The sequence below is a fragment of the Rhea americana genome, unplaced genomic scaffold (assembly GCF_003343005.1).
Source record: "Rhea americana isolate MKP2758 unplaced genomic scaffold, rheAme1 scaffold_70, whole genome shotgun sequence".
NCBI lineage: Eukaryota > Metazoa > Chordata > Aves > Rheiformes > Rheidae > Rhea > Rhea americana.
Genome location: NW_028186868.1, coordinates 1,611,969 through 1,623,669, shown reverse-complemented (window position 1 = coordinate 1,623,669; position 11,701 = coordinate 1,611,969). Strand labels below are relative to the sequence as shown.

General features: G+C 41.7%; 1 protein-coding gene across 1 annotated transcript in view; it reads left to right on the top strand.

The window, feature by feature from the left end:
* The first annotated feature begins 6 nt into the window (after positions 1–6).
* The window catches only part of BMP6 (bone morphogenetic protein 6), a 97,889-nt gene continuing 86,194 nt past the window's right edge, over positions 7–11,701 (top strand). The window contains exon 1 of the mRNA XM_085321676.1: positions 7–27. Within this exon, the coding sequence (XP_085177802.1) occupies positions 9–27 (19 nt within the window). The 5' untranslated portion in view covers positions 7–8. The remainder of the gene's footprint in view (positions 28–11,701) is intronic.

The window sequence follows — 11,701 nt, the reverse complement described above, 5'->3', positions numbered from 1 at the left end:
ACATGGTGATGAGCTTCGTCAACCTGGGTGAGTGCGGGCTGCGCGGGCGCGCAGCGGCGCCCGTCTTGCGCGCCCCCGCCGCGGGGGTCCCGGGCGCACGGGGGTGCTGGACGGGCGCGGCGCCGCGCGASACCCGCGTAAAGTCCGCCCGGCCGGGAGGGCAGCGCTGCGCGGCGGCGGAGCGGGTTTCCCTCCGTCCGCGCAGGTGGCAACATCAAGAAATACCCCTAAGAAAAATAATAATAATAATAATAAATAAGAACAAGAAACACCCGAACTCCCCAACCCAAAGCGGGCAGAACGGAGGGTGCGTKTCCGCGGTCGTTTTGCCCTGTGTTTCCGCGGCAGCGCTCAGAGCGCTGCGCTCCGCTTTCCGCGCGGCGCCCGGCAGAGCCGCCCGGCTGCCGCCTGTGGATGCGCGCTGCGTCCGCGCCGCTGCTTTTGGAGCTGGAGCGGAGACTGTCCCGTGAGACTCCATGCCATCCCTTATATTTTTCTTTTATACTTATTTTTTGAGGGGGTCTGAGCTAGTCTGGTGATGCCTGTCTACCTCCGCGTCAGGTACTCCTGTGGCGGAGAACATGGTAAAAATCTGTATCGTGGGAATCCTGAAGTAAGTTCTCTTAGATGTCAACCTGCCCTTCAAACAAATCATGTTGTCAGCTCGTTACTAATRTGACGGGCTCCGAGGTGGGAATTTCAGTGGGAAAGCCATTAAGCTTTTTACTTGAAGGAGCTGTGAGTACTAGACTGCAATTACAAGGAAACAGTGTAATTAGATTCAGCCTAATGTGAAGAATGAAAATATTTCAGTTGGCAAATTGCAGTTCCCTTTTTAGTGAATGCTGGTGAAGTTCAAGCGTCTCAGCAAGTCAGCTCAGAACTGTATCTTTTCCCAGATGATTCTAGACCTGCACATCAGAACTATGATCTCTGTGTGTGGAGACGTATCTTGTATTGTTAAAAATTTTGCATTTCATGTGTTTCCTAAAATAGAGCAATGATATGTCACTGCAATTGGAAATCTGTCAGAGCTACTAGCAGCACTGCTGGATGCGTTCAGTAACTTTGTACCAAAGTATGGGTTTTTAGAACAAGTTTTGCTTTATTACCCAGGGCTGTGTGATTTTCATACTTGACCAAAACCTGCAATAGGTCAGAAGTGCCCCCCCTTGCACTGCGAATGTGTATTGAAGGGTTTGTCTGCACTGAAATCAGGATGACTCCAATTCCTGCAGACACAGCTAAGCCACCCTGGGTGCAGCGTACTTGCAGCAGTTTGGAGCTACGTGGGTATATAATGTATTATATCCTCAGAATCACAACCTTAATCAGCTCGAGTGTATTTATGTGGGGCTGGCACCCCACAGTGCCATACTTTAGACTGGYATATCCTGAAACTGCCCAGCAGTGAAGCCCGCGGTCTGTGGTTAGCTCAGACCCTGAGAGATGTGCAAATACTGTATGGATTTTGAATTCCCAAGCACAGGTGCTTCTGTTCTCCTTTCTACTGTGCTACTCCCCCCCTCCGCCTCCCCAAACTCGATTTTTTGGACGAGCGTAAAACTCCTGCCGGCATCTGCCTCTCTTTGCCTTGGGGACTGTCAGGATGTGTACCTGGAGCACACGAATTTAAAAAGTGCCGTGTTGACGGTAGCTTTCTGTAAGCAATCTCCATAGCAAGTTTTATTTAAAGGGTGCTGGGATAGGTGCTTGCAAGGTGCTGGGCAGTTCCCAGAGGAGGTGATTTCGGGAAGAAATTTTTGCATGTCGTGTTTATAGAAAGTGCTTGGCAGCCTATGTATTAAAGTATCTGAAAAGCAGTATTAGACAGTAGACCTGAAAGTATTTTTTCCTTTTGAAAATAAAAACATTCACCAGATTCAAATCAGTTCCAATAGTTTGAATCTAGACACTTACGTAACAACAAGGAAAATTATTCATGTAATGTAGTAAAATAGCATAGTTGAAATGCTGGTTATGAGTTTCAGGAAGTATGAATCAACTTCAGAAATTTCTCATCGACTTCCAAGTGCCRAGTCGTGAGCCGTAATGTCATTTAGCGTGATTGTTTGTTACTGAGCTGTTTGCAGATCAACAGACTGAGACCAAACAACTGTTCTGTTGCGTTCTGTAGCTTGTCTGACATGTGAGGGATTTTTCTAGGTTCTTCRTATGTGTATTAATATTTACTTTTCTGCTAAATAGTAATTCATACTAGAAGACCTGAGGCTGTATTGCAGTACCTGAACTCAAGGTTTGATGGGCGAAAGCCGGCTCTGACTATGCTCTAGTAAAGTGGCTTGTCATGATACCATCTAGAAATCACCACACACACACACACACACACACACACACACACACACACACACACACATTTTGGATCACGGTAGAAAGGGAAGGCTTCCTGTTCTCAAGGACACTGACTGTTCCAATGAGGCATATGCCAAGCGACTGTTAAAACTCACAGTTGAAGTGTCCTTATAAGCAGACACTGCCAGAATTATTTTATTTGGCAATGTCTGCATGTGATCAGACCTCCTATAAATAACTTCTGCTCTGTCAGAATCAGCTTCCGAAGAGCCTTCTTTGTCCACGTGCAACCTTAAAGAGTTGGCTTTTCATTACTGAGGTGGCAGCTACTAAAGAAATTTGAGTGATTTGTATTTTTTTCCTTAGAATCAGAGGTGTACAGTGTTATTTCAGTATATATCGTTCAGATAGTGTGGAAGATACATGTAAGCATATGCATGTGGAGTAGGTATATAGATACTCTSGAATAGCGGTGTGCGTGTGTTAAAAAGCTGTGAATGACAGCCACTCACACTTTTTTTTCCCTAATGAGTGGACACTGTGGGCTGCCTTCAGTTTCCCCCATTACTTCTCCTGCAAGAGAGAACCAGAGAAATATTTGAGTTGACACTTTACTTTGTGCTTCAAAGCCATCATCTAGATTAGCCTTATGGAGAAATCCTGCTTTGTTTTAAATGTTTACAGATGTCGATGTTCCTTTAAAAGTACATTTGATTTTTCCAGCCCTATAGCCCAGAAAAAGTCAGTAGCTTGTAGCTGCTGCTGATTTTAAACATACAGTGCTCCAGTCCTTCCTGACCAACATACACACCTCTTCAGTCTGGGGATACAGTGGATGTGCTTTCTGCCTGGGGAAGACTATGTTTCTGTATATGCTCAGTGCAGAAGTCCTCCTTGTCAAGATCTTGCAGGCTAAGGGACTTGGGTGAGGTCTCTTGTTACTCTGGCAGTTTAGATACATTGTCCCTGTCTCAAAGATGACTTTCTAGGAGACAGTTGCTTTTAAAAAATAAAAATAAAAATGAGGGAGGCACAGAGAAGTGGATATTCTCCAAACACAGGCARTTGCCATCTTACAGAGAGGACAAGGAATATCGGTCTTCAAAGAGCGGAGTCTGGAATTTGTCTTGCCTACCTAGTGATGTCTGCACTGCAGTATAGTCTAGCAAGGTGTGGGCAATTCCCAGAGTGGCTAATTTCAGGAGAATGTTGACCATTCAGGATTTTTAGAAGYTGTTTTGCCCTTTGTTTTATAGAACACCTAGATACAGTACTAGGGAGTAGAAATAAACGTGTTTGTTCCTATTGCAAGTAGAAACACGTCTAAGATTCAAACCAGATAATTTGGATTACAAATTTCATTTGTTGAGTTAGACAGCAAAAGAGAATTTGATAGCACACATATGCTACCCTATGTAAAACCATTTTCTGTTATGGACAGATGATCATAAAAGTGTCTATTTTAGGCATTTGCATTAGGGGAAGATGATTTACAACCTAGAAGTGTCCACTTCTTTCCATTTCCCATATAGCAAGTCTAGGTAACTAGCTCAGATATCAGCATCTCTATAGATGTTTAGATCTCTCTATTTGAGATTTCTCAGACCGGCTGGGGTGCCTGAATTCTGTGCCAATGGAACAGCCGTACGGAAAGGATTATGGTGCCGGCATTATGGACTAGTGTGTATCTTCATGGAAACATTGAATTCCTGTGTGGGTGAATCCTTGATATAAGTGTGGCACTGGCATGTTTAATCAGAGTGCTATTGGGAAAACAGCATTTGTTAGCATTTCCCCTTTGACATTGGTTGTATGTCCCTTGTGGTATCAAATAGGGTTTTCTCCTCTTTGACCTCTCAGAGTGACCTGTGTTGGTATGGAGATCCCTCTTTCAAGAGTGACACTGGACTGACAGCTRGACTCAAGCAAATGTCCACATATTTTGCTGCCAAGGCTGTTTTAGTAGGAGAAGTATCAAGTACCAACAACAAATCCCTTCTCTCTAAGTCCAGGGAAAGGAGGAAAGAGGAGTCACTACTCAAACCAAACTGCAAACTAATCCTGCGGACAGTAACAGAGCTAAAGCTTCTGTGATTTCCTGTGAATCACTCTTGCTGATGGGAAATGAAGACACTCTCCAGTCCATGTTTYATTAGCTGATGTCTTTAGAGCAATGCAGTGTATGCCATATGTATTGTGGTTACAAGAGAAAGGTAGGCAGGTTCTTGAAGTCTTTGCTACTTTAACCATGGCCAGAGTTATTCTTTGTATAATGAAAGATGCTGTGGAACAGTCCTGTGTCAAAATTAGGAAGAAGCTGATCTGGTCTGTTATCCATGCCTTCCTATCCAGACATCCACACTGACCAGAAAATGGTTTTATTCTTCCCCTAAGAATAAAACTGGCAATCCAGTGACAGTCTTTGAGGATTTCTGCTATGACCCAAATCTAGGACTATTGCTAGTTGGATAACAGTGCAGGAAAAGTCTAAACTAAAGAAAAAGACCAAGGTCAAGGATCATAAAAATGTGCTTTTGAGATGCAGTGCCTGATTATCCACATTATTGTGCCTTGTTGTGGCAGATAAGCAGCCTTGATTCACTGTATCTCTATCCTTTTGGGTTAAAGGGTTACTCCCCTTTCTGTCAAAAGACCCACAGGTCTCTAGGGAGAATGTAAAAGAAAAGAATGAGGGAAGATTCAGAGGTTTACCAAGCAGTCCTGAAGATAAAGGACAACTCAGAAAATCATCTGCCTGACTCGAGTTGTGACTGCATGTAAAGCGTCTTGTATTTTAGAATCCCAAAACCAGCAATCCTGATCCTCTTACAAGACCCCAAATATCTGCCAGAGCAGGAGTGCTCCCTTTCATTGAAAGTAAGCTACTCTGAAGTCAATGTAGGGCTAGCTGTATGAATGTTCTCTCCCACTGTGGCCTAAAAAGCGTCAGCTTATGCATGTAGGCTCTTCATCTTTTTGGCATCAGTCATCTACCAGATTTTCTTCTAGGAATGATTTTCGTGAATCTCTGTCAAGCACCTATATCCAACCAACATGTCTTCACTCTGCGTGGCTTTTCATAGGAAGAAAGCAATGCTATAGCACCCTGGGGTTCATTTCTAAAGCGGATTAATTTTTTTAAACCTAAAGCATTTGATCAGCGTACCTGTCTTTTTCTGGTATCATGCTTGTTTTCAGGAGATAATAAATTAGACAACCAAGATGTATCCGGGAAGATTGCCTGATTATATTGACGGGACTGTATCATTCATACTGTCATCCCATCTGTTTATACTCCTGGCCACATGTTGTAAAGGTCAAGACATCTGCTCACAGAGAATAACTAGAGTGTGCGATGCTGCATATCTGACTGTGCTGCCAGCTGGCTGTGGAAAGCCTCGCTCTCTCGGCATGCAAGCAGCATCGTCCGTATGTGTCCAGATCAGGCCAGTATTAGAAATCACGAAGCTGATGATGGGAATGACTTTACTGACTTCTGCCAAACCTTGTTTACTGCACTACGATGCCAGGATCGATCCCAAATGTTCGAGAGCAGTCTTACATTTGAGGTTCAACTGATGCAGCTCAAGGTCCTGGTTTATTTCATTTTCTTGAAGTAGTCATCACTTTTTAGTCACCTGCTAATGGGCAGCTAACTGATGACATGATTAAAGAAGAGGCAAACAGTTAACCATGGTCCTTGGATGGCTCTCCGCCTGACATTATTTTTAGAAGTCCTCAGCTCCTTTGGACTGTGAATTTGAGGGAAACCATGACTACAGTTATCTTTCTGCCTTTGCACAGGAGCCCTGGAACACATGTGGCTTCAAGAGAAGCTGCTATTTAATTTCATTTCCCCATGCACACATGCAGCCTGAAATGCAGAGAAGACTTGTACGCGTGCACCTACAGCAGAGTACACAAGGACTGCAGCATGTCCATAAACAACCAGTACTGTAGCATAGATCATTGCTCTTCCAGAGACTCTCCAGTGAAATTAATATGTAGAAATACTTTGGAAGCAGAATATGAAATGGTTTGTCTAGTCTTAAGTGACCTTCCTCAGCTTGTATTTGTGAGCTGAGAAAGAGAATGAATTGGTTCTTATCCTCTGTATCATGGGTCCCTGTGTGGAAGTGTTGTTAGTGATTATTGTTAATTTTTATACTGCACTATCAAAATCAGTGGAGGGCAAAATTGTAAAAGCTGTGTATCTAGGTATAAGTGTCATCTGGACAATGCTATTGGAACCAGACCATGTGGTATTATGAGGCCTATTCTCTGCATTGTGAAAACTTTTCAGAACTTGAAATTTATCCTGTGTTAAATTTGGATGAAATGTTGAGGTTTTACTCACAGAAAAAAAAAAAGTCACGATTGGAAAATACTAGTATTGCCAAAGCGGTCTTGATTAATTCAAATCAAATTTTATATGCATAATAAGTAGAAGTTACATTTTGAAATAGTAACCCAGGTATTTTGTTTTAAAAATATAAAAGTAACACTTCCCATTTTCTTCCTCAAAACAAAACAAAGATGAAACCAAGCTGTTTCATATATGAAGATTCTTTTCCAGCAATTTTCTTTCTGGTGAACATTGTTTCATCAGAAAAGCATTCAGCCAGCTCTGTCGGGAGTGTCTTGCACTAAGCTCCTGCAGGGAGCTCCTGTTGCTGGAGGCCTGTTGTGCCTCTGCTTCAGTGATGGTAGGTCCCTGCTGAATCTAACCCAGCGGATCACAGTGGTGGCATTCTCTCCCGAAGTTTTAAATATAAACTTGTAAGTGATGTTTGTGATTTTGGAGGAAGGAAGGTGGTGTTTAGACTTTCCATGCTGTGGAGGCATGATTATTTTTAAGTGATCTTGCATCATTGCTAAGTTGTACAAAGTTAGAGGAAGGTACAAGTTACTTACTGCATAAACATTCCCATTGTGTGTTTTGCTGTTTCCCAAGAGTTGCACAGGAACTCTCCTTTTAGGTTCAATTACTACTAATAATTTAGCACTTCTGTTTTACCATTTATGTAGTGATGTGCAACAGAGAAAAAAATAACATCACCTGAATGGAGAAYGCTGTTCTCAAGTGAGAGATTTGCATTCGTTTCAGCAGGCATCACATCAGGGCTTGGGAGACCATGGTTAAGATCTAGAGTCTTCTTCTGTGCGCCTGCTTTGTAAGATGGTGTCCAGTCATACGAAGTGAACCTAACTTCAGGGTGTGGAGCAGGAATGGGTATTTCAGCCTGGGGATCACCAGGCTGGTGTAGCTGAGGGTGAGGGGAGAATAGCTGAAAACTGCTCAGCAGGTTCCTTCTTTCAACCCTTTTTTTTTTTTTTTTTTCAGTCATGGCCAGAAGAGGAGGAGTGGGGCCTCCTTCCTCCTCCTCTGTGGCTTGCATCCTTCCTCCTTCCTCCTCCTCGGCTTGCAGCAGGTGTGRGCATCCCTGCGTGCTGAGGAGACACACTGCTCCCACAGGAGCACTGCGGCCGGGCGCTTTGTGCCCGGTCAGCACCCCGCAGGCCCCTGGGTGGTCCTGCTGGGTAGGGGGATGTGGGGCAGAGGGTCCCCAGTGTCCCAGGATGGTGACTTTGGGGGTAGTCTGTGGCCATAGCTGCCACCAGGGTGTAACAGGCAAACTAGCTTACTTAAAGAAACTAGGTGCTACTGGGATTGCTGGCGTGTCTAACAAATCATGCTGGACTTTGGCATCTAAACCCTATTTCAGATTGGGGGGGGGTCTATATTTCCTTAACTTCCTCTTARTTAGGCTCCCAGGCTAAGAGACAGCCATTTAGGACTGGGTGATTATTTTTGTTGTCTAGGTTTTTCTTTTTCTTTTTTTTTGGTGATGGCATGTGATGTTTTGGTTTTGTTTTTAAGGGCATGAAGATTTTGACAGAACTGCCTGCAGCTCTTCTTTATGTTAAGTGTTCGTCATAGCACAATGACAGAATTGAATCAGTGGTAGCAACAGTGGGAATTTTTGGCAAAAAAGTATAATGTAGACAGAGCTGAAGTGTTCTGCTAACTAAAACAGTAGCTGTATTTTAAGAGAGCTAGACATGACTGTTTTGATCCAATGTGGTGTTAATCACAAGAATACATAACTGCTTTCCTGTGAACTTTCCCATTAAAAATATCCAGTGATATCACCTGATGTTTTGCACGAATGCTCAGTGTAATCAGAATTTAGAACAGCTGGCTCCATATAAACTTGGAATATTCRTAGGTCAAATATTAGTGTATAAATAAAAACATTTTGAAAATGAAAACAGAAGCACAGTATTTGAAATATACTCAGTGTGCAGATGTACTTCATGGCTTGAATAGCTTTACAAATTAATCAAGACAGTGTTAACACTTGTTCTGCAGAAGTCAGATTTCCCGATTGTAAATGAGAAAGTGTTTTTCAAACAGTATTCCAAAGATGTGTTATTCCGTGTTTTCTAATGGTCTTTTGCAGTAAGAAAGAAGTATGAATCAGCTATTGTAAATAAGATATACTTAATCAAACCAGAATCTTGCTACTGGCAAGAAAAGTCACAATTTCTTTTACCAAGTACAAGTTCTAAAATTTACTATGTTTAAACCACATACATAAAAATGTTCATGGTGTAGTGTGCTACTTTGTGCAAGTGCAGATGCAGTATTCTTATCTTGTCATTTACTGCATTACATTCATGTGGCATATATGGTCAAGGTATTAGACACTGTGTTTGCATAAGGGCTGAAGGGTGACATAATGTCTATTAAAGCATAGTCACTTAGCTCCACACCAGGCAACAAATAACATTTAAAAAATGAAAAAAAAAAAAAGGATTAAAGCTTGTGGGCTGTGATATTCACGGCCATGAGGAAAGAGGAGTTGGAGAGAAGGGTCTATATAGTTTGTCTGAGACAGAGGTGTGTTATTGCATCATTGTGTCTCCTCTCTCCCTGGAGTTTCCAGACCGTTTGAGAGATGAATCAGGGAGAATGAAACTGTAAGCAGGCAATCCAGGTCTTCTTAAACAGGAATAAAATCATCCAAATAAGTTGGAAAAAAAGTTGAACTGTAACAAGCGTGATGTACAAGACACAAGATACTTGTCTGCCACATCTTTGTAAACTGTGTTACAGAAGTTATTTAGACACGAACACTCACTGTTGCTTATTTTCTCTATTTCTCAAAGCTCATTAAAAGTATCTGTAATAAGAGGGAGTATTACGGACTCCCTGTATTAGGGAGTGARGAAGCAGTGGGTGCTTTAATTCCACCTAAACTTGGTTGAGGTCAGTCGAATTTTGTGTCATGGATAGAAGGGCAAGTTATGTTTGAATGGTTCCAACTAAACACAGTTAAAAGGTATTCTTTAATCGATAGATGCTTCACGGGGGAGAAGAGGAAGGAGAAAGGAATTCTCTCTGTTAGTTTACTGCGGACTTTCCATTAATGTTTCTTCTCTTCTTATGTCCACACTGGTGGTTCAGTCCAGCTCAGGCTGGACAGACAGACCTCTTTGTGCAGTAAGAGAGAGGGATGCAGCATGTAACAGTGATTGATGCCTTGGGAGCCTTTAATCTGTTTTTTCATCATGCCAAGTTCAACATCTCAGCAAGCTTGCATGCAAGCCATGTTGAGGCTTTTCCACAAGCATTGTCCTGACCTTTCTTGCCTTAGCCAGAGGCAATTCCTTTTGGATCCCAGAAGGAGGACATCTGCTCTTGCTACTGAATACTGGGGGTGAGACAAGGCGTCCCGCTCTGAAGAGGAGTAGAGAATTCTGGAGAATTAGGGATGAAAATTCTGCGCTAAACATGTCTCTAGCCAGTATCACAGAATGCTGAGCTCTGAGATGCAAAGCCAGGCTTTTAAAGTATCAATAACAACCCTGGAAAAGCAGAAAAATTTGAATCTCAGCTATATATGTGAGTGAGAGAAGATGTGTGCTTATTTTTAAGTATCAAGTTTATAATGAACTGGCAGGATTGATTTGGTAGTGATTCTAGTCATTAAATAAGCTTTCTCATGGTAGCTAACATGAAGGTTGTACGCAGTTTTAATGCAAAACAGTAGGAGCGTAATTCTAAAATWTAAGTYTGATATTTGAATATCTTTGCAAAGRTTTGATCTACAAATACAGAAGGCAAGTGCTTGACTTAAATGAAGAGGACAGAAAAATAAGCCCTTCATTTCAGAAAAGCAGCAGTCTCTTTTGCCTAACAAACTGTCATCCGGAGACCGTATTTTGAGCTTGCAGACCCTTTTACTTAATTATTGTAACATCAAAAGTCTTTGACATGAAAGAGACCAAGCAGTGGCTATACTAGATAATGACTTGTTTATAAAAATAATTTAAACAGCATATGAAAAGGATAAACATGCATGTCCTGCCAAAATTCACTCTATGTTCTGCAGGCTTTAGTGATTGTGAATCTCTTGGCTTGCCTTTTCAATTTATTTTTTTCACAAAAAAGAAAAAAAGAGAAAGAAGAGAGGAAAGAAAATAAAGCRTTCTCATATTTAAGGAGGCTCCAACTTATACTATGGGAGATAAYTGGAAAGAATATATATATTTGTTTAACACAACACAAGAGATATTTTCACTTTGAGATCTGTCTGTGTTTTTTCTCTTGCATGTGATAGTTTTTACACTTTAATGATTGTAGCAGCCGTCCCGTCCAAAAATGTTCCATTCTGTAGGATATGGAATGCTCATTACTTATTAGACAATATAAAGATATTACTCTGTCTTTTATCCAAGGCCTCAAAACACTTCATAAATGTTGAAGTCTCCCAACGTGCTCTGACTAATGTAAATCGCTATTATACTCATTTTCCAAATGGCTAAAATGAGGCTTAGAGTGCATGACTGGACCAGGGCTATGATGAGATCCTTGAAATTCTTACTTCCAGTCCTATGATCTAACTGCTAAACCACACTCCACATTACTGTGTTGGCAGGTATCCAAGTGACTTGTCAAGTCAGTGGAACAGTACAATATTATTCAGTAAAATCAGTCTATCTTTGGGTCACAGTGTTAGTCAGTTGGAGGCTGGGAATTCTCACTTGACTTACATTTTAGTTCCTTCCCACTTTCGAGTCTTTCTCATCAGTATTGCAAAACCTGTCTATTCTATTTCACTCTCTGCTAGGGACACGAGTCCTCAGGCATGCTTAAAAGCACTACTTTAATATCAGTAATGCCTCAGATCTTTGTGGATGCTATCCAAATACAAATATTCGCCAGAAGTCCATTTATATGTAATGTCTGCTATTTGCACAAAGCAATGGATTTTGCAAAAAAAGGTATCTATTCTTTTTAAGTCTCTGAAATAATAATAATATAGGAAGACTTCAGTGCAGTTGGTAGTAGTATGAGTGTATGTGTATGTAGTATGTGTAT